The sequence below is a fragment of the Adiantum capillus-veneris genome, chromosome 2, assembly GCF_014529385.1.
Source record: "Adiantum capillus-veneris isolate H3 chromosome 2, ASM1452938v2, whole genome shotgun sequence".
NCBI lineage: Eukaryota > Viridiplantae > Streptophyta > Polypodiopsida > Polypodiales > Pteridaceae > Adiantum > Adiantum capillus-veneris.
In genome coordinates this window covers 18,293,854-18,317,651 of record NC_140932.1, presented here as the reverse complement: position 1 = coordinate 18,317,651, position 23,798 = coordinate 18,293,854, and the positions used below count along the sequence as shown (strand labels likewise).

At 46.4% G+C, this 23,798-nt stretch overlaps 1 protein-coding gene across 2 annotated transcripts in view; it reads left to right on the top strand.

The window, feature by feature from the left end:
* IYO (RPAP1-like, carboxy-terminal protein) overlaps positions 1 to 23,798 on the top strand; it is a 167,497-nt gene that overhangs the window by 71,548 nt on the left and 72,151 nt on the right. For both annotated transcript variants that reach the window (XM_086484038.1, XM_086484042.1), the window contains exon 2: positions 21,456 to 22,335. In XM_086484038.1, coding sequence (XP_086340164.1) covers positions 21,456 to 22,335 — 880 coding nt within the window. The remainder of the gene's footprint in view (positions 1 to 21,455; positions 22,336 to 23,798) is intronic.

Here is a 23,798-nt window from a genome sequence, read left to right as displayed (position 1 = left end):
TGTGCAGCATTCAGGCCAGGTGACTACCAGGAGAAGGTTTTGGATGAGTTGGCCAACATGGTGCTCGAGCCAGAGGAGACTTTTGCAGAGCTTATGACTAAAACCAAGTCTCTGGTTGCCAAGCTTCCCCAGCAACCCGGTGAATTTATGGTTAAGAAGTGGGTGGAGAAGGCGCTTCTCAGCAAAAACTCCGAGAGAGTCTTCGACTTGACGCCACTCTGGAGGAGTTCATCGCAATTGCTACTAGGATAGAGGGGGCAAGGAAGCTGTTCAACAACTCCCCTTACATAGAGACCTCCTCTGTGTCTTCGGAAGGTCCTGCCGATTCATTGACTTCTTTACGTAGAGAATTTGAAGCCTTAAAACTACAACGCGCTCTTCAAGAGGAGAAATCAATCTCTCTTCGCCAAGAGAAACCACCACATCTTGAGGCTTTGGATCAAATCAAGAGAGAGCTAGAAGAGCTCCGGTCTCAGTAGGAGACCAAGGCTATGGTATGGTGCATCTCGTGTCGCTCTCCAGGACATCCTCCACAGGACTGTCCCCTTTGGGCTTATTGCCACTTTTGCGAAAAGTCGGGGCATGAAGACAAGGATTGCTACTATATCAAGGGATTGCGGCAAATACAACAAAGTCTAGGTCTTTCTCTCCAACAAGGGATAGCACCTGCATCCAACATGGTTTCACGCTATGGCCATCAAAACTCGATGCCACCTCTGCTGACAACACCTCCTATGCCAGCTATGCAAGGTATGCACAACAACTTTGCATCCCCAACCTTTTATCATGCTAGTACTCCTTCAGTTCCCCAAAGCTTCTAAACTTTAGCATCCAACCCCATGCAGCAAGGGCCGAGACCACCTCGCCCCTCCAATCGGCTAATTTTGTGCTACAGGTGCGGAGAGTATGGACATTATCAGAGCAAATGTCCGTTGCCAGAAGGGGTTCTCCTTGCCGACTTTTTCCTCAAGCTAAGGATCGCTATAGTAAGGATTGCCCAAAACAACGAGCATCCACATCTGCAAGCACAAGCCAGAACCAGTAGGAGTTTACATTCCCAAAGCTTAACCTCATCACAATAAGCACCATTCCACAGGCCCCGCCTTCCACTCTTGTAGTTGCCTCTTTAGATGGGTTGAAGCAAGTGGAAGAGCCGACTGGTGTGCTCATACGGGCACAGAGAGATGCTCTTGGTCGCAGCCTCCCTGGCGGTCCAATTTTTTCGTCTCCAGTCACACAAATGAGTCAAACTCCCTTAGTAGCTGACAAACCAGCGGGTAGTGCAGAGAGCCAACCTACCTCTCTTCTATCAGATATTGATGGTGCTTTCATGGAAGCAGTAGAAGACTTGCAGAAGCTTAAGATACCAGAGCAAGATCTGATCAAAGGAGAGAAGTCTACAAGAGAGTCTATCTTGAAAAACACCTTTTAGCAAGTGTCAATGTATGACATGCTTCGACTTGATGCAAATTGTAGAAGTGACACTCTTTCCATCATCCAGTCTCTGTACCCTGGTGCAGGGCCTAGTGGCGGACACCAACATGTGCAACCCTTGGAGTCCTACATGAATTCATATCCAGCTGCTCCCCTCACCGACTACAAAAGTCCTCGTCTCACTGTCTATTCTTGGGCATCAATTCTCAGGCGTCATAGTGGATGGTGGATCTGGGATCAATCTGATGCCAGAATTCACTATGTTGGCCTTAGGTTTGCAGCCTACCCGTCCTGCTCCATTCACTGTTACATTGGCAGACCATAGAACAGTCTACCCGGTGGGCATAGTAGAGAAGGTGCCTCTGATGGTACAAGACTTCACATTTAGGTTGGATTTTGTGGTGGTCAGTCTTCCTCAAGTGGAAGGAGGATTTCCTTTGCTGGTTGGTAGACCATGGTTGCGGCATACTACGGCACTTCATGATTGGGGAAACGATGCCATGTGGATACATACTCCTGGCTCCCCCATGCAACCACTTCGGCTCGAAGGAGGTATGGATCCAGTGGTTCATCATAGTTCATTGTCAGTACAGTCCAACCTCGAATTTGAGCAGCCTATCCCACCTGACGGTTTTGACGAAGACGTGCTGCAGTGGTTGGAAGCTACCACCTCGATGCCATGCTATGTGGTCTCTATTCAAAACCCACCTGTGCCGGTAACACTCTCTCTCCCAGCTCCTCAGGCGGACACCAATGTCCTAAGCCTTACAACAGAAAGTGTGCCAGTCGAAGAAGTAACTATGTTAGTCCCTGATTCCCCTGATTCAAATGTTCCTCTGATGGAAGCCGTCGGCCTTGGTGAACCTATAACACATCACCAAAGGGAGAAGAAATCTCCTCTGCATGAACTCGCCAATGATTTCCCCCTTCCTGTAACATCTCCCAGGTCGGACGTCCCGCCCCGTCAAAAGCACTCTGCTATGTGTGTGTTTGAAGATTTACCCTTCGAGGAGCTTCCACCAGGATGGTTACAAGAAGAGTATGCAGAGTTTCCAATCGATCAAACACCAGCACATGATGTCTCGAAGCTCCAAGAGGCAGCTCACTTCTCAACTTCTGAAGTACCCTCCACAGTTACACCTCCTGACCCGGTCAAAAAAGTCAACCTGGGCGACCTTGACAACTCTCAGCATGTCCTCTTAGCAGCTTGGTTATGGGAGCATCCCGCATTACTTGATCAGGTAGTTTCTTTTATAGACTCTTTTAAGGATGTTTTTGCTTGGTCCTACAAGGATTTGGAAGGGATCCCACCAGAATTGGGTCTCCACACTATCCCTCTAGTTGAAGGGGCTAAGCTTGTCAGAGGCTGATCTTACAAGATCAACCCAAAGTATGCAGAGGCTGTCAAGTCAGAGCTCGAAAAAATGCAAGAGGTAGGGATCATTGTACCTGTGGAGGACTCTGAGTGGTTATCACCCATGGTGATCGCCTAAGAAGCAGTCCAATAAAGTCTGTCCGTAGATTACTGCGCTACAAGGTAACTATCCCAGATGGTTCCCCACACCTTTCACTGAGCGTGTGCTCGAAGATGTAGCAGGGCATGTATTGTACAGTTTCAAGGATGGGTTCAGTGGATATAATCAGTTGGGCATCCATCCGGGTGATCAGCTTAAAACGCCCTTTGTGACTCCCTAGGGGTATTTTTATCTACACTAGGATGTCGTTTGGGTTGAAAAACGCTCCACCTTCCTTCAATCGAGCAGTATATCTTATATTCTGTCCTTCACTTACGGATCATCTTCGCATCTTCATGGACAATTTTTCGACCTTCTCAGGTGCCCAATGTTCAACCCGAGTGGAAAATCTAGAGGAGCACCTCACTCACCTCTCTGCTGTCTTCCTCAAGTGCAGAGAGGCACGACTAAGGATCAATCCTAACAAATGTCACTTTTTGGTCAATGAGGGTACACTTCCAGGCCATGTGGTATTTGCCAGAGGTTTAGCACCCGACCCAGAGAAGATCGTGGCAAACTTCAAGTTCCCACCTCCCATCAACCCGAAAGGTGTTTAGAGCTTTGTAGGCCACACAGGCTATCATCGCAGGTTCATACGAATGTATGCACAGGTGGCTCAACCATTGATCCAACTCACTAGTGCTACAGTACCCTTTAAATGGTTAAAACCTGAGCTTGAAGCATTTGAATACCTCAAAAAGCGCCTCACTGAAGCACCTATTTAAGTGGCTTGAGATTGGTCTCTCCCTTTTCATGTGCATACTGATCCCAGTCAACTGGCTGTGGGGGCTATGCTGACTTAGTGTAACAAACTGCTGACGTGCCGAAACCCTAATTCTGTTGAAACCCTAACCCTAAAATCAAAAACCCTAATTCTGCCGAAACCCTAACCCTCAAATCAGAAATCATAATTATGTCCAAAACCCTAATTCTGTTGAAACCTTAACCCTAAAATAAAAAACCCTAATTCTGTCCAAAACCCTAATTTATATGAAACCCTAACCCTAAAATCAGAAACCCTAATTCTACCCAAAACCCTAACCCTAAATCAGAAACCTAACCCTAATCCCAACCCTGATTTGCTGACGTGGCGGCTAACACGTGGCTTGCTATATGGACACCAACGCGATTTACGAAAAGTTGGCAGCTTTTGGCATTGCTTTTTGGACTAGGAGCTTTTGAGTTTTGAAGGCTTTTCACTGTAATTGCTTTTTAGGCCAAGGGCCTTAAAATATGAGGTTAGGGCTCATTCTCTGGCATGCTTCCTGGAGAAGGTGCAGAGTCTGGAGTACCGGCCGGCTTGTACTATGTTGATGCAATATAAAGAAACACCGAAAGGGGCGCCAATGTTTGGGGCCAATACTCTCTGGGGTGGAATTTCGCCACTCCGTGTCGTGTGTCGTCTCTCTCTATTTCAGTTCAGTTGTTATTTGAAGTGCTTAAAGTTGTTCAGTTTGTTCTTTTCTTGGCACGTGGTGCCCGTCTTGTGAGTGTGGTACAGGCGTGTGCTTTTCTGAAAGCATACCGGTCCTACAAAAGAGCAGACAGAGCTATTGATGGAATTTTATTTGAGAGATCTTCCCCCTCCAACCCGGACCTATTAGCGACTCCCACCCTTACTTCATCGCGCATCGGACGCGCTCCCGTCTTCACCGCTCATGTCTTACAGGGCATAAGCCAATTAAGATCACTTGCAAGAGAAGGATCCAGATTTGTTTCAAGTCACTGTTTTTCTCAGAAGCAGTGCCATGCAGATGTTCATATCTACAACTACCAAGCAGCATACACCAAGTACTTGGCAAGCTTTCAAGAAAAAAAAAAATTGCCCGAAGTTCTATGGTTTCTGACATCTTCTTTCGGAGTGCAACTTCTAGGAGAGTGGGGTATCCTGAAATGCTTGCCATGGAAACCCTAGCAGATTATATCTTGAAATTTCTTGACATCTCTTAGTAGTTGTCTCTTCACGAGCAGATGGCCTTGGAGGTTTAACGCGATTCCTATCTTGGGACTACCATCGCCGCCAAAGCAACACTGTTTGTCCAAGAGCTGACGGACCATGCTGTGCTCGGCTAACGACCTCATGGAAGGAACCTAACCCTAATTTTTGGTGCAGGTTTCAAGATGGAAAGTCAATCGACTTTTCCAGCTCGACTGATGTCGAGATTGCTTTTTAAGTTGGAGTTCTGTTTGATTTTGTTTGGTGATCCTGTTTGGAATTTGTTTGAAATGGATGGTAGCTATTTTGAACCTGTTTTGGTGCCGATTTGAATTGTTTGACTCTGGTTTGATACTGGTTTAAATCATTGGTGATTTTACTCTCGGGTGGAGTAGTGAGAAATATTGTTTTGGTATTGTTTGAACCTCGGAACGACGCAGGCCGATGCCTGGGGAGCATTTCATTGTATGTTTGAAAATCTCCGAACGACGTAGTCCGATGCCTGGGGAGCGTTTGGTTGTATGCTTGTAAAATAACTGTTGTTGTGACTCTCGGTCGGCCCGGACCTGGATGGTTATGCGGGAGGAGTATTAAGAAGTTTGAGCAGTGGTTACTCTCAGCACCTCCAAACGACGTAGGTTGCGGTCTGGGGGGTGTTTGGTTGCAGTCTGGAGAGCCTCTATACATCCCGGCCCGGACCTTGCTAGGTTATGCGGGAGGAGTGTTCATCGGCGGCTTTATGTTTCTATATCTTATAACATGCATATGTAAGCATTTGTGTTGCATTGTGATGTGCCAACCACTGAATATTCCTAACTGGATGAGATTGCTTGGGTATGTAATTTTAGTGCATCAAGACACCCGTGGAAGATCAGTACGGTCTGGGTTTGATGGCTAATTTTACTACGCGGGAATATCAAGAGTTCCGATTTGGACGAAAGGAGAAGCTAACTCCTTGATCAAAATAGCCGAGAGGAGAAACTAAGTCCTTGATCAAAAGAGCAGAAAGGAGAAGCTAACTCCTTAATAAAAAGTGCAAACTGATTGCCCCTCGGAACGACCCTCGAAAATTTTTGAGCTAACTTGAGTTGTTTTGCAGATATACTGTAATCGCGGATGATTACTCTCTTTCAAGAAGGGGAGATGTAACAAATTGCTGATGTGTCGAAACCCTAATTCTGTTGAAACCCTAACCCTAAAATAAAAAACCCTAATTCTGCTAAAACCCTAGCCCTAAAATCAAAAATCCTAATTCTGCCCAAAACTCTAATTTTGCTGAAACCCTAACCCTAAAATCAAAAACCCTAATTTTGTTTGAAACCCTAAACTTAAAATCAAAAATCCTAATTCTGCCCGAAACCCTAACCCTAAAATCAAAAACCTTAACCCTGATTTGCTGACGTGGCGGGCTGACACGTGGCCTGCTGTACGGACACCTGCGCGATTTACGAAAAGCTGGCAGCTATTGGCATTGCTTTTTGGAGCAGGAGCTTTTGAGTTTTGAAGGCTTTTCACTGTAATTGCTTTTTAGGCCAAGGGCCTTTAAATATGAGGTTAGGGCTCATTCTTTGGTATGCTTCCTGGAGAAGGTGCAGAGTCTGGAGTACCGGCTTGTACTGTGTTGATGCAATATAAAAAAATACCAAAAGGGACGCCAAGGTTTGGGGCCAATACTCTCTGGGGTGAATTCCGTCACTCCGTGTCGTGTGTCGTCTCTCTCTATTTTAGTTCAGTTGTTATTTGAAGTGCTTAAAGTTGTTCAGTCTGTTCTTTTCTATTGGCACTTGTAAATCTGTCCGAAACCCTAACCCTAAAATCAAAAACCCTAATTATGTCCGAAACCCTAATCCCAAAATCGGAAACCCTAATTCTGCCCAAAACCCTAAACCTAAAATCAGAAACCTAACCCTAACCCTAAGCCTGATTTGTGGACGTGGCGGGCTGACACCTAGCCTGCTGTACAGACACCAGTGCGATTTACGAAAAGCTGGCAGCTTTTGGCATTGCTTTTTGGAACAGGGGCTTTTGAGTTTTGAAGGCTTTTCACTGTAATTGCTTTGTAGGCCAAGGGCCTTTAAATATGAGGTTAGGGCTCATTCTCTGGCATGCTTCCTCGAGAAGGTGCAGAGTTTGGAGTACCGGCTAGTACTGTGTTGATGCAATATAAAGAAATACCGAAATGGGCGCCAATGTTTGGGGCCAATACTCTGTGCGGTGGAATTCCGCCACTCCGTGTCACGTGTCGTCTCTCTATTTCAGTTCAGTTGTTATTTGAAGTGCTAAAAGTTGTTCAGTCTGTTCTTTTCTATTGGCACGTGGTGCCTGTCTTGTGACACTCAGCCTAGTAAGGACCACAACCTGGATCGCCCTATTCACTATGCAAGTCGTCTGCTCACCAAAGCAGAGCGCAACTACAGCACCTCAGAAATGGGAGGTTTGGCTATGGTGTATTCTTTACAGAAGTTTCGTCATTACTTGTTAGGGGTTCACTTCACTATCATCATGGATCATCATGCACTACGCTATCTTTTGAATAAACCCCAAGTTGCAGGAAGCGTCTGGAGGTGGCTACTGATATTCTAGGAATTCGATTTCGAAGTAGTTCCGCCGAGTCCAGGCAAGCGGCATGTCATGGCCGACCATCTCTCTCGTATACATAAAGGTGAGCCTTATATTGGGGTTGATGATGACTTTCGGGATAGTCATCTCTTTAAGGTCGACACGACTCCAAAATGGTATGGAGATGTGTTGCATCTGCTCTCTACTGGCCTATATCCTGAGAATGCTTCTCCCTTGCAAAAAAGAAGACTATTGTTGAAGTCTAGACCCTTCTCTTTGATTTGCGGACAGCTCTACAAATCTGGGCCTGATGGTGTGCTACGTAGGTGCGTCTCCACTCATGAGGTAGACCACATTCTGGAGGATGCACACAGTGGTCCTACAGGTGGCCACTACCATGGTCTTATCACGGCGCAAAAAATCTTACAAACGGGCTTGTGGTGCCCCTATATATTTAGAGATGCTATTTCTCATGTCAAGATTTGTGATGTCTGTCAGCGATGTGCGCCCAAGCCTTGCAAGCAATCCAATCGCCCTCTGCAGGTATCAATGGCGTGGTTGCCCTATGAGCGATGGGGCTTGGACTTTGTTGGTCCAGTTACTCCACCTGCTCAACTCGGCAATCGTAAGTATCTCGTGGTAGCAACGGATTATGCAACAAAGTGGGCTGAAGTGGTGGCTACCATCGACTGTACAGCCGCCACTGCCGCAAAATTTTTGTATGAAAATATATTTTGCAGGTTTCTGTGTCCTCTAGAAATCACCAGTGATCGAGGTAGTCATTTCGTCGACGACTTGATATCCACACTTCTCACAACTATAAGATTTTTCATCGCAAATCTTGCTCGTACTATCCTAGAGCGAATGGGCAAGCTGAGAGCACTAAAAGTGCGGATCGCACTTCTCAGGAAAGCTCGTCACCTGCATCCAACATCTTGGGCTCGGGCTATCCTCGGCCCAGTTTGGGCTTATCGCACCTCCTTCAAGGCCACCACCAACTACACCCCATTCGAGCTAGCTTTCGGTCTAGAAGCAATCGCACCATATAAGTTCAAATCAGGTTCAACAAGAGTGGGAAGTGTTCGTGTCACAGCGGGGATTGCTTCCGCAAACCTCTCTCGTCTCTCAATGGTAGAAGAAAGCAGGATGTTAGCTTCACATGCTCTCCAAGCCGAGCAACTTCGTCGCAAAGCGTGGCTTGATCGCCATCTGAGAAAGCCGAAAATAACGCAGGGTTCCTTGGTGTTACTCTATCAAGCGAAATATCTGAAAAAAGCAAAGAAGTTGGTTCCAGCTTGGAAGGGACCATTCAAGGTGCAAGAGATTCTATCCCAAGGGGCCGTACAATTATCCAACCTTGAAGGAGTTCAGTTGCCTTTAGTCAATGGATCTAGGATCAAATGCTATCATGCTGTAAGTTGACGATCAACAGTCTAAAATCAAGTGTTGATCCTCGCTGACTCTTGAACCCTTAAATGGATCTTCTAGTCATCACTATCTTAGACATCCTCCCTTTTTGTTGCTTCTTTTTCATCACTATCTCGTACACCCTCTCCTTATACACCTCTCCTTCCGCTGCCTCTGTTGCGTTCACGTTCATGGGCATGATTCTAGAATTTGGGAAACTCTCTCCTTCACTCTCGGTTTGTATCTTAGGTATCCCTTTCCCTGCTCTGGTGAGTATGATTTTAGTCTTGGGCTTAACCTACCCACTACCTCAACCTCGAATAATGCCTTTTTTACAAATAAAAACTTCTGTTGATCTCTGGCGTCTCATGTCACACTAAGTTCTTTTTGCTATGCATATAAGTCTTAGTGCTCTTCGATTGGGTATCTAGGAGTGTGCGATGTTTATTAGCAATTTTACTTCGCATTTTTGTCTATCACGGATTCTTTCAGAGATTAGATTACCTGATTTCCGCATTATGTGAATCTTCCCTGCTCTTCCTAGTCCCTTTGCCTGTTTGCTTGGTGCTTCTGATGTACTCTCACATGCTACCCTCACCTTGCATCTGATTGGTTCGCCAACTGCTACCTCGCCAGCCTCGCCTTCGCCACCAAGCCCTCGCCCTCCCCTTGATGAGGCCTCGCCCTCGCCACCAAGCCCTCGCCCTTGCTGACCCTTGGTCTTGCCCTCGCCCTGGCTGTCTCGCCCTCGCCACAACCCTCCTCTGACCTCGCCCTCGCCTTTGGCCTCGCCACTCGCCCTCACCCACGCCTCTGGCCTCGCCCGCCTGCTGATGCTGGCCTCGCCCTCGCCTTTGCCATGCTGCCCTCGCCCTGCTGGCCTGGGCCTCTCCCTCGCCCTCGCTCACGCTGCTCTCGCCCTCGCCCTCGCCCTCGCCCTCGGCTTCCATTGTCTCCACGTAAGTCACATAAAATATTCTAGGCATATACTTACCATGCTTTATTTTCCAACTGAGCGAAAATCAGAAAGCGAAAATCAGCCTAAGTTTATAAAGAAAAAAAAACAGTGCATGCAACTTCTCTGCAATCGTTTTCAGCTAGGCAAGCGTTTTCAGCCAAAGAACTTCCCTTCAGTCAACTTCCATCGACACCATCTCTGTCCATCGCCATACGTTCCTCTCTCCATCGCCACCATCTCTCTCCATCGCCAAGCGTTCCTCTCTTTGCTCCTTGGCCACCCATAAGCTGGATAGTACTTGAAGGTGGCAGCTTGACCTTGACCTTGCTACATGTATTTGGTTGTGGTAGCAACATGTATCTCAATGTGGTTTAGAGAAATTGTATCTTGGTGTGGTTTACGGTGCCAGCTCTCCTTAATTGCAGAAAAATGTCTTAGGTGAGGACTTAAGAACACAGGTTACAGGTTTTTAAAGATTCATCAATTGGAGATTCAATACAAAAGATTCTCTGGTATATTTTATCAATATGGTTCGCACTCGGAATCGAGAGCAGCACCTACAGTCGGAGGAAGAGTCCTTTGCCTCCTCGAGGGATAGCACTGACAATAAATCAAACTATACCCCTAGTTCAGAGCAACCTTCTGGAGAATCTTCAAAGGAAGATTCACTCCAATCAGTCACTGCTGGCAAGGGCACGTGTCACGTGACACATCCAACCCTATGTGTCCGTGGACAAGCTACAGCATGACAAGGGTTCAGTCAGTCTAGATTAGAAGCGATCTGGCACTTTTGTGAGTCTATTCGTAGACCGTGTATGCCCAGTCACTTAGTGTAGATGCATATCCTCTGGTTGCACACAGCATGATCATAAGCATTCCCATCAAAATCCATCAGAATCCTTTAGGGGTCTTTTCCAGTGCATTTAGCCTATTTTACCTTTTTTTGACATTTTTCACTTATTATTTTTAAGTGACTTTTGTTGGAGAGTAGGTAGGGCAAATTGAGTAACTTTGTATATAAGCAAACCTAGACTAGCACTAATTGGCAGAGGAGGCAGCAGGAGCTACACCGCTCAACAGGCAACTTCTCAAGCAAGAATCCCTTGGGGGCGATTTCCCTCAAGCAGATCCTCAGCCTTGGCGTTTTTCCATCAGCAAGCTTCATCGCCCCTAGCGTTTTTGATCCCAACAAGCATCACTAGAAGTCCTCAAGCATATAGCGTTTTCCATAATTGCAGCCCTAGTGTTTTTGGAGTCAGATCGCTCTCCCTTGTGCATGGCGATTTTCAGCCCTAACACCTGCAATTTTCAGCAGATAAAGACCATCAGTTTTCAGCCCGAAAGACCTGCAGTTTCAGCCCCCAAATCAACGTTTTTCAGCAGTAGAAATCAGCCCCAATTCAGCGTTTTTGATTTGCAGCAGATTTCAGCCTTGAGCGTTTTTGGACAGCAGATAAAGAGTAGCAGATTTCAGCCCTTAAATCAATCTCGCCATCTCCGTCATCGTCATCGATCTAGCCTAGACTTGCATCAGTCACATGCATTCAGTTTGTACCAATTTGTGCAATCAATAGTGGACCACTCTCGCCGACAAGAGTAGGGCCTTCGGAGGAGGGTTTTACAACGTCTCTGGTGTCGTATTCTCTTCTCTCTCTATTTCGCAGTCTCGTACACTTGCACGCACAGTGTCCATTCACTTTGTTTGTGATCATTGCACTCTCGCATTAAGAACGGAAGGCTCTCTCTTCCATAAGAACAAAAGGAACCTTGAGCACAGTTCGGAGCACTCATCTTGAGCAAAGTTCAAACATTCATTCCGTTGCACCTTACATCACCACTCTCCAGGTGCCTCGCCCTGCTGGTGCCATCTCGAAGGTACCCTTACTAATGATCTATCATTTACAGGCTCCAAACCCGGCACTTAAAGATGTGTTCTCTCAGCAGCAAATGATACACCTGGGTCTCCAAAATTTGGGTTAGGCCAATTTGTCCTGCACAATCTCTGGTGCCAAGCTGAGTGCCCTCTTGCTTACTTTTCCAAAACTAAATGGAATTACACTTACAGAGGAGGATATCGGACATGCTATGGGGATATTGAATGTGCTGGTATCTTTGCCTGCCACAAAAACCTTCTCGAATCTCTCCCCAGAAGACGCTGTTAAATGCGTGTCAAGAACTGTTGTTGCACTCGCATGGAGACTATCACAGGAATCAATAGCTATACTCAATTTTACAGTATTATTTTTTACTGCGCGCACCGGAAAGAGGAGTAGTTCCATCTTCTCCAGCTTCTCCAGGAATATGTGATGCATTTTTTGTCTCTGCCACTGCTTGTAGTATCCATTTCACCATCTGCTGTTTAAGGCGCTACAGGACAAGGCAATTTTTTTTTGGACTCAACGTAAAGAAAAAGCGGAGAGGTTCAATTGCGATGTAGCCCCTATGATGTATTGGGTAGTGCAAATTATGCAACAAAAAGCAGATGCAACCACTGTTCTCACTCTGCAAGATGATGCCAAAGAACAAGGACGTTCCAAAATGGCAAAAGGGAAAGGCACTTTACGCAAGAGGGCAAAAGTACAAAAGGATTCGACAGAGGAGCTAGCAACACTACCTTTCTCTGAATCACAGGTTAAAATCTCTGACGTGAATACCGCAAACCCAAGAGTGAGCATGACTACTTCTGTGGCTACCTCTACTTTTACACCACCTCTTGTGAGTAGTGTTGCAGGTACCCAAACACACTCTCCACTGGTGTCGGCAGGACCACCTACTACTACTACTCCTAGTGCAGGGGCACATAGGGGTACTGCAGGGGTATCTAGCTCTGGCACACCTAGCTCTAGGCAACCTGACATGTTTGCCAATTTTGTGCCTCAAGCCGACAGACGTTTAGATGCAGACAGAAGAGCAATTTCAACGATTATGGATGCAGCCATCTCATTGCAAGGTACCAACGGTCTGCATCGCGCTGTCTATGACAGTATGCAAAGGGAAGTGCGCTACCTTCAACGATCGATGGATAGAGACATGTTAATTGCTCAGGCTCAAGATCGCATAAAAATTCTCACTCAACAGGTAATGGACCTCAAACATATTGTCCGCACTCAACAAATACAGTTCAAAGAGGCAAATGATATGACCGCAGTTCAAGAACTTTCTCTCTGTGGTACATGCAGTGTGCCCCTGATGTGCCAAATACCAATCTATAGCCATTTCACAAACAGCTACAGCTACAACTTCGGTTTCTACGCAAGCTCCTGCTACGGCACTACAGATACAGACGAACGTTTCCAAAGCTCATTCAGGGGATTCTCAAGCAGCTGAGAAAAAAAATCCTACTACTATGGAGTCTTAAGCCAGCAGGATCGGCTTCCTCAGAGTTTCATGGACCCTCTATCGCCTCCCCCTCCCAGTCCACCTCTTTCCCTCAACACTTCTACAGCTTCCCTGGAATCCAACCAATTGTCCCACCTTCTCAGCCTACTCAGTCTTTTCCTGGGTTTGCACCTATCCCACCTTGCCAGCCTACTCAGTCTTTTCCTGGGTTTCCACCTGTCCCTACTCAGTTTGCTGCTGCTCACGGGGTGGCCACTTCATATCCAATGTACCCTCCTCATGGCCACTATCCCCCGCCATACACATGGTCTCCATCTCCTTACCCACCTTTCTACAATCCTCTCCCTCCTCCATCATCCAACAACCAGTAGATATCATCTTTTGGAGTTTTTACCAGTAGTAGACCTGGTTGTAGATCTTTCAATTCTTCAGTTTCCGCTCTCTGGGACGGAAAGCGGTCTTGTGGCGGGTAACTTGTAGTAGCAGGCTACAGTGTGTTACAGTGTCACTTTCACAAGACAGTTAGTACAATTTGGTCTTTATAGTTGGTCTTTGGTTTGGTCTGGTTCACACTGGACGGACTTGCTGGGCAGTGACACGTGGCAGGGATACGGTGGTCGAGTGGACATCGTGGCCAGGTCACCACCACCACTCAGTGGAGATAGACTTAGATGATGACATTTGTGAGCCGTTGGTGGCTCTTTATGGTTGTATATATGAGTAGTAGCGGTTTGGTCATGATTATCTTTACGTAGTCGTCTAGAGTGAGTCTATTGACACAGCACGTCTTCTCCATCCCTGCATATCTGAGCCTCGACACCCCATTGTACCTGAGAGTCCTGGGTTGGAGCTGAATGTGCTGCCACGCCAGAGTCTGTATCAGTTCTTTGAGATAGTCGAGTCATTTGTTGTGGTCTACGGCTGCTGTTGTGTCTCTGTGAGCTCACTTGTTGTCTATTGTTTCCTGTGTGTTTTGAGTGAGATTGTCACGCACATTGCACTGAGGAGCACCCACTGTAGAGAGCACGACACACTATTTGTGCTACAAGTGTGAATTTCAGCAAAGTACACATAGAATTTAGTTCTTCTCTACCTACACTACGCATATACAAAGTTTGGTGCGATTCCATCGCGAAAAAGGTCTCTATTTCGGCATTGGAACGTGCTCAGGTAACATTTTCAGGTTATGTGCAGAAAATTACAGCAAGCATGTGTGCGTGCATTTTGTGTGTTTCTCCCTTATTTTTATTGCAAGAATGATTATGCATAAAGGGACACAGTTAGCGAAGGTAGTCTCTCATTTTCGAGAGCTTCCGTTGAGTTTTGTGGAAGATAGACTTGCTTCCGAGAGCTTCCCAAAATCTCACAGCAGAGGAAAAATCCTCTCAGTATTTAGAGAGTAGTTTTCTCTCTGTCTCTCTCAGCCAGAAGCAGAAAAGAAAGAATAGAGGACAGGCTTTGCCCCGTTCCTGTGCTTGTAAAGATTCTCCCTTAGTAATAAAGATATTCTCTTTATGGGGGGGAACCAACCCATCTTCTGGTCCACAATGAACTCTCTCTGTGCATGGAAGAAAAGAAAGACTTTTTAAAGAAGAGGCCAACCCTCAAGAAAACAGGTATCTTTTTAGGAGATGATCTTACGCTCTCATAGCTTGCACATATGAGAGAGGTCATGCCAAAAATTATAGCAGCAAGGGAGAAGGGGAAGTTAGCTTTCTACAGAAATGGACGAGTAGTGATTACAGAGCACCGCTCTATATGACGATGCGAGACCTATGGGACCACTCTCAGGATGGCAGTTTGGAACTGTAATGGTTCGTATAGACTTGATGTGGGGGCCTTTGAGGACAGCTTCAGAGACAGAGACATTGTTTTCTACTCAGAGACTCATCAGGCTCTAGGACAGTTGATGCCGCATATATCAGGATACACATGGGAGACAGCTTGTAGGACATGCACCAGAACTGCGCATGGGACTAGAGGATCAGGAGGTGTAGCAGTTCTTTTCAGAGAGGAGCTCCAACCACTACTGCCCATAGTTCGGAGAGATGATCACGCCAGGTACTTGTGGGTGAGGCTGAGGGCAGAGACTAGACGTTTCTTGTACATCGCTTTATGCTATTTTCCTCCCAGCACTTCAGTATATGCTTCACCCAGAGGACAATCTCCTTACTCTATACTTGATGATGATATCTGGGAGTTCTCCAGAGATGGAGACATCATACTCCTGGGGATTTCAATGCCCGTACAAGCAGCTCACAGACAATCTTCTATGACACATCAGAGGAGATGCTTAGAGAGCTAGAGCCAGAGGAGTTGGGACTTGAGAGATGCTCACACGACAGAGAGCATACAGAGTATGGGAGATACCTGAGAGAGATGACGACTACTCACAGTTTAGCCATACTGAATGGCTTAACGACTTTCCCATTGTCTACAAGTTTTACTTGTTTTCCACACAGACATGGGTCCAGCACTGTAGACTATGTTCTGACACATCCGAGCTTTTTCTCTCACATTCAGGATTTCACAGTGGGGCCCAGGCCTGTTGGGATAGCAGTAGATCATGCACTTTTAACATTATCAGTCTCCTTTGAGTACAATACATCTCAGGCCTCGCGAGGTGGTGGACATCCACGCTATACTTTTACACCAGAGACTGACTCAGTCTATGTAGAAGAGATACGTAGGCTTTTATGCACATCAGAGCTAGTATACACAGTGGAGGAGATCACATCTATGCTGACAGTGACATTACATGGGGCAGCGTCAGAGGCATATCCACACACTCAGCCTGGGCAGAGACGTCGTTCTGGGCACATGCCTCAGAACAACTGGTATGATGAGGAGTGTCGACAGAGGAGAGCTCAGATACAGCGGGACCTTACATTGGGAGTGATCACCTATAGACAGTCTCGCATTGCTACACGACGACTAGTGCGACGGAAGAAGCGAGCTTTCTTGGTCCAGATGGAGCAAGATTTATATCAGCTCTTCCTTAGTAGAGATTCAGGAGAGGCTTGGCGTCTATTCCATGAGAAGTCTCCCCCACCAGTGATTACTTCTACAGAGATATGGGGGCAGTATGCAGCATCTTTATACACTGTACCTGGACAACCACCACTACCAGACCCACCACAGCCATGTCCGGCTACGAGCACCTTCTTTACCACTGAGATGGTAAAGGAGGCCATTGACAGGATGAAGACCAGACGGGCACAAGATCATGAGGGTTTGGTAGCAGAGCACATTATACATGCTGGGGATTTGTTGGCAGAGATGCTTGCACGGCTTTTCAACCGTGTCATGTGTGAGGGCTTCCCTGAGTCTTGGAGATTACCTACTATTGTACCTATCTTCAAGACAGGTGACCCCACAGTGCCGGGGAATTACCGTACTATCATGGTAGGACACACATTGGCACGGTTATATGCATCCATCCTCGAGCATAGGCTGAGCAGTTGGGCAGAGATTATGGGCATACGAGCACCTGGGCAGGCTGGTTTCAGAAGGGGTTTCTCCACACTAGATCATGTCTTTACACTCAGAGCTATCATTGAGGAGGGTCGAGCACATGGTAGACGGATATACTGCAGCTTTGTGGATTTCCGCAAAGCCTTTCACACAGTGCCGAGGGCCAGATTGATGCACCGGCTTATGGAATTGGGGGTACCCACAGAGCTGATGTGGGGGATCATGGCATTGTACAGTTCAGTGATGGGTCATGTACGCACATCAGAGGGGATATCTGACATAGTTCACTCCACTATCGGAGTGAAACAAGGATGCCCACTGTCCTCTACTTTATTTGGTATGTATGTTGATGGGGTCTCTGATTATATTGACAGAGGAGGAGATAGAGGTGCTCAGCTTGCAGGGACATGGATCCCTCTTTTATTGTATGCTGACGATATCGTGTTGATATCAGACTCGCCAGAGGGTATGCAGAGACATTTGGACGCATTGCATAGTTTTGCAGAGGATAGTGGATTGTCTGTCAACCTTGGTAAAACCAAGGTCATGGTATTTAATACCACGCCACAGTGGGTCAGGAGATCAGCACCTACTTTCACATATGGGCAGGACAGTATGGAGTACACTGATGCATACACATATCTTGGGGTGGTCTTTAGTGGACCGAGGTTCACACTGAAAGTGGCAGCAGACACTAGATTGACTCGTGCCTATGCAGCCCTAGGTGGTTTAGAGAGGATTTGTTCGCAGGTTCAGTTCGAGGAACCTCGAACGAAGCTCTGGCTTTTCGATACTTTGGTCGCTTCAGTTATGCACTACGGGGTTCAGGTTTGGGGACCGTCTATTGACAGTGCTGGATGGAGTAATATGGAGAGACCCCTGATATCTATAATTTCTAGGCTGATTAGAGCCAAGGCCTCAGTCCCACATGACATCATACGAGCGGAGCTGGCTGCCCCACCTATGGAGGTTGAGGCACTCACCAGATCAGTATCATTTGTACACAGCTTATGGGACACCACCAGGGACAGGTATGCCAGGCTTGCTCTTGAGTCATCTAGACAGCTGGCATTACAGGGAGATACATCATGTTGGTATGCACAGATGAGCTCATGGTTTCAGAGGCATGGTTTCAGCATGGACAGGCTGCCCCCTTTCCAGTATTCTCTTGATGCACCATCCTTGGCTCTTACACGGATGGAGACTACTAGACTCATTCGGCAGGATCTTATCCAGCTTGATAGCAAGAGGACATGGATAGAACCATCACGGGAGTTGGGTACGAAGAGGGTTTTCTATAGAGAACATCTTCTTTAACTCACGACAGACGGATTTGTCACATGGCCCAGTTACATGGACACACATCTATCTCGTAGGTTACGATGTGCTATAGGCCAGATTCGCACATCTTCACACCAGCTTGGGATTGAGAGAGGTAGATTCAGAGGCATACCAGTAGAAAGTAGGATATGTCAGTTATACCATGCGGAGCCAGAGACAGAGTTTCACTACATATGTCGCTGCACAGTCTACTATGAGATTCGGGGACGCTTTCATTGTCTATTCAGAGATGGTTTTGACTCGTTAGACAGAGTCATGAGATATCAGGATCAAAGATGTCTCGGATTATTCCTACTTGAGATTCAGAGACATAGAGACGCTCTATTGAATGGGCAAAGACAGAGACAGTCCCAGAGACGCATCTCAGATTTCTTCAGTTTGAGTACCACAGAGGCAGAGGGGACACAGAGGCAGAGGGGACACCTCCACCACAGAGCTCGGTTGCCACCCATACACACACCAGCGGTACTCTCATTGATTGAGCTATAGAGTTAGGGAGATCGAGACGACTGCGACTGAGGAGGGGAGCCACGCAGCACCGGCGGAGATTGCGGCAGAGGATCCACAGGATTCTAGCACGACACCCAGAGTGTCAATCAGGATAGGCTTCATGCTACTGCTATATTGTATCATGGTGACACTTATCCCCACTTTGTACCTTTATGGCATGATACCATTGCTCAGCCTACCAGCCACCCATAGGAGTCGGTAGCACTCCTATGAGTTCTTTGTTTGTAGTTTTCTTTGTTTGTACCCAGACTTGGTACTAGACTCATCATTGTAATCAGTTGGTCTCATAGGTCATTTTGGCCTTTTGTAGACGTTAATATATCATTTCATTTCTCTCTCTCTCTCTCTCTCTCTCTCTCTCTCTCTCTCTCTCTCTCTCTCTCTCTCTCTCTCTCTCTCTCTCTCTCTCTCTCTCTCTCTCTCTCTCTCTCTCTTAAATTCTCTTGAGTATTTGAAGTTTAATTAAAAAAGTCAGTTTACGCTTCCGTATTTTTGTGACACTTCTATCCATTTCTCGGCCTTATCCACCTTCTTCTGTGTCTTTGTGATCACATCCACCCACGAGGATGTCTTTGCCACATTTTACTCCTCTTCCTGCTTGATCATCCGTATCTTCTCCTTGATAACTTTGAGTTCCTCTATTATCAAGGGCTGAATTTCTCCTACTTCCAAGTCCACCGCTTGCTCTATCGGCAAGCTCTCGCTTGAGGGCTGAAACCTCCTCTATAAGTGCTTGAGAGTCGGCCTTGAGTGCTTGAGAGAGAGAGAAATGAAATAAAATGAAATGTAATATTAACGTCTTCAAAAGGCCAAAAAGCCCTATGAGACCAAAGGTTTATTTGGTGAATCTAATACCAGATCTGGGTACAAAAAGTACAAAGAACTGAAAAGAAAATAGTGGGTAGGGGTGGGGTGAAAGCTGATACAATGGGAAATACAAAGGGTGAGTTGATACAATGGAGCTCTCTGACAGTCGAGGCATCATATACATATACATCAGTATCCGGGACGGCTCCTATGTCGCGCCAGTATGGTTGGATGGTTGGATCCTCTGTCGCAATCAGCGTCGATGTCGAGAGGGCTCCCTCATCCGTGGGCGACGGGACCGCCCCAACTCTATCGCCCAATCAAGCAATATGCCTCTAGTGCCTCTTGTGTTGTTTTGTTGTGGGGGCTCCTCCAACTCCTCTGTCTGTGACTGAAAGAAATCTGTAATCTTCCACTGTCTCTGGATCTCTCTCATTGTGCCCCTCTTCGAGAGGTCCTCTCTGTGTTTGCGAATCTTCAGCAAGTATAATCCGAGGCATCTCTGATCCTGGTATCTCATGACTCTAGAAAGTGGCCCAAAACCTTCTCTGAATAGACAGTGAAAGCGGCCTCGTATCTCATAGTATACTGGGCAGTGACATATGTAATGTAGCTCTATCTTTGGCTCTATTTGGCACACCTGAGAGAGAGAGAGAGAGAGAGAGAGAGAGAGAGAGAGAGAGAGAGAACGGGCCTTCTGAGACATTATTGCTATGCTGAGGGGTGCCGGGGACTCTACTCTCCCTACATAGTTACAGGGAATGGCCATTTTCAAGTCTCTGTTCCCCGCTCCCATTCCAACTTCCCGTTACGAATCCTCGTTCTGTGTTTTAGACGCGAGTATCCTTAATACAAAATGCGTCTCATGGCCGTTCCCATTCCCGTTCTGATTTCGTGTTACAGGTAGTCTCCCTACCGGCTTATGCATCCCATACTACACCCCCAGTTTGGTACTGGTTGGAGCTAGCTACTCTTTTGCATATCATGGTTGTATTCCGCTATGCATATACTTCCACATCCATTTGAGCTAGAGCTGCATCCTCCGTATCCCTCATACACTGTACACGCACCCTCATGTCAGTCTATTTTTTTGTAGCAGGTTTATGCCTGTGTTTGTGGTTACTGGGTATTTCTCCTGAGATGTTGCACCTATGTATTCCAGTTTCGTGTCAGTAGAGTCCCACACTGTCCTGCCACCAGTCTGACAGATTGTGCTTGCTGAGAAAACTTAGAGCTTTAGGGTCTTAGGGGTTTTTTAACGCAACAAACCATGGCTGATATGGGTCCTTGTGAAGGCAAATACCCGATCTGCTATGGGGCAACAAGAATGTGAATCAACCTGAGGCTAAAGGGCGCCACAGTTGGCATGGAACAAGGTGGTGTTTTGGCCGCCAGGGCACCCCCCCTGGGGTGCTGTTCTTCCTCTACAGACTTGGAAAAATGACGCTCCCAAACCCTTTCTTATAAACTCACCAGATGGCCTAGAGTGTCCCTTCGCCTAGGCACTCTACCACTATGGTTACGATTGCTGATACAAGAGGTGGACCGTGGGGGCAGAAGGCCGCGGGGGGGGGGGGGGGGGGACAAACTGACATACCCTGCAACATCAAGAAAACAGCCTGACGGCATCATAATACCCACAGGGGTGCACGTAATCAAAGGTAGCATATGAAGTGTCAACGCATCGATGGGTGATCAACTTTACTACAAAGGGCCTTTAACACACACTACATGCACAAGATTCACTGTCAACAACAATTTATGTATGTGACCAACTTGATAATGATATTATGCTGATTGATTGCATACTCTAGGACATCTTGGTGAGGTTTATGACCAGTACGAGTCTATTTGACGAGGGATAGAGCGTGTTTCGACAAGAAGTCTGCCTGCAATCACAGACTACTGTCATGGCTTTAGGAAAATGGATTTCTAATCTTGATGTTTCTTTTTTCACATAATTTTCTTATCTGTGGCATTTCTTGGAGGTGTTTGCTTCGTCTTGTTTCATGTTTGGATGGTTTTTGTAGTCCCTTTTTGGGGTGGAAGTATATCGTGTGGTATGTGGTTCATTTTGTGGATGTCCCTCTTGTTTGGCATGTTGAGCAAAGCCCTCATTCTGTGGTGTGAGATACTTATCTCGTGCAATCTCATATTGGCATAATTTTTGCAACAGCATTGGGCACCACCATCAATACAACCTGTCCATACTCCTGGTGATGATAAAGAAGATCTCGAGGATAAAGATGGTGAACAGATGGCCTCTATGGCACAACCTTTAGTTCAAAAGAAGAAGAAAGAGATTGATATCAGCAAATGGAAAGCAGAGAAAGGCTCAATGAGGGTTTCAAATGTTGTCAGGGATTCTCAATCTGGTGCTGGTACCTCTTTTGCCCAAATGGACACCTTTGCATCAAAACTTGACAAGCTGGAGGATCAAGCTATCATATTGGAAGGCCTAGGCAATAATTTGGCAGAGCACAGAGCTACATTTGCTACCATAGAGTCATTGCCTGCAGATAGCCATGATTATGCACCGTCATCAGCTCAGCTAGCATCGACCACATTGGCTTCAATAGAGAGCGTGATAACAAGTCCAAGTGCCACTTCAGAAGATAAAAGGCCCACGAATGAAATTTTATTGGAAACCATGACAATTGAGCAGATAGCAGAAGCTCAACAGGAGTTGGCAGAGAGATTCCGTCCAGACATATTGGATATGCTTAGGAGGAGGGGCAAAGAAAAGGCTGACAAACAGAGTAGAGATCATAGAAATTTGGATGCTCAGATGGCAGAGGCTTCTGAATCCAACTCAAAGGTTGGGAATGAAATTAGTCAACAATTTGAGCAAGATGGGACTGCTTGTGTTGCAGGTCTTTCGGAAGATCAAGCTTCAGTTCTAAATACATCATCAATCAGACACGAAAATTTGAGAAGTCAGTTCCACTGGGAGGGAAGATGTTGGACAGAAAGAGTTGAGGCTGTTAGAACATTTAGGTTTGGTCTTGATGGAAATTTTGTTAGTGCCGACTCTGCAACTGTGCTGCCTACAACAGGTGAGGCTCTTTGTGGCATGGCTTTTTTTTCTTTTTTCTATATTTTATACGTATACATTAAGTCACATTGTGACTTTTCATTTAGGAGGAATATCCGACAAGATCCTATATTCATATCTTGCACATTTTTCTAGGGGAGAGGTGATTTCAATGATGCAGACATGATTGCTCTCACTGAATGTGTAGTGTTCGATTTTGATAATCTTTTTGGGGAAGGTTCCGAAAGACAAGGGAATGTTTTTAACTTAAACCATTGCACATGCAATCATAAAAGTTGTTTGGTCCCACTATGTTTCTCTAGGTACCAGGCACGTCAACAAATACAGAGATGAGATGAGACTGAAGTGTTACGTCACTATAGGGTACACAAACTCCCTTGGATTGGCACCTCCTTGAGCACCCTTTGTGGTTAGCTTTGTCACGATTGTGACTATGTTAACAACAATACATCTACTCCTAGTTGCAGATACGCGAAGTGCCATGCCAAGGAGGATCCCTACGCTTGGATGGTCACACCCCTTCGCCAAAAGCCACAGTCCTTCGACGACAGGTCACACCCTTTCGCTCTACGGGTGCGACTCTTCACTCAATGGTTGCAGCTCTTCGCCGAAAGGATGTGTCTTTACGTCTAAAGTTATGTCTCTTCACAAGGAGACATGTCTTTTCATTTGTGTCTCTTCGTCTCCTATATAAGGAGCCTATTGTACTTAGTTTCAAGCAGTCATTCAATCAATCAAACACAGAGTCTTCTGAGTCTTGTTTTTGAGTTCAATTCCAGTTTCTTATGTCTTAATCATGAGTTTAAGTACTTAATAAAGGATTAGTACCTAGAATCTTCACAGTGGTATCAGAGCAAAATTTTTTCCCGGGACCCTATAGTTGTGAGCGTCTCACCCTTGACGCTACACTCTACCCCTCTCTCGGCGTTGTATGGAATCCGAAGAACGGTGGCCTATGCACACATCTCGACATGAGGTAACTTAATTTACTTCTGTTCTCGTATAATACATACTACAACACATCAGAGACATCAGCATGGCTGTGTGTACCCGTACCGGTCGTGCTCGTGGTGCTGCATGGGTTAATGCGAAAGAGTGTGCCCTATCAAGCGCCAGTGTGTACCTCTTTAGTTGAGTACCCCTTTGTGTGAGCACCATTTGGCGAAAGTTCTGAAAAGCTGGCTGAATTGCACCCTTTCGCTGGAGACTCCTCGTGTCGCATCCTTTGCCAAGCATCACATCTCCCAAGCGGTACATCACCAAGGGGCACCTCTCCAAGTGGCAGCGCAATATGCAACGCTGAAACGCTGGCCTGAAAGGTTGCGTTGACTATCCCTTCACACAACTCTTCGCTGGGCTTATTTCTACGCGCTGGTCCTTTATTCCACGCTGGACAGTTTCTTACAGAGGCAGAAATTCACTTACTCCAGCGCAAGGGTTTAATAAAAACAACACCCGATCAAG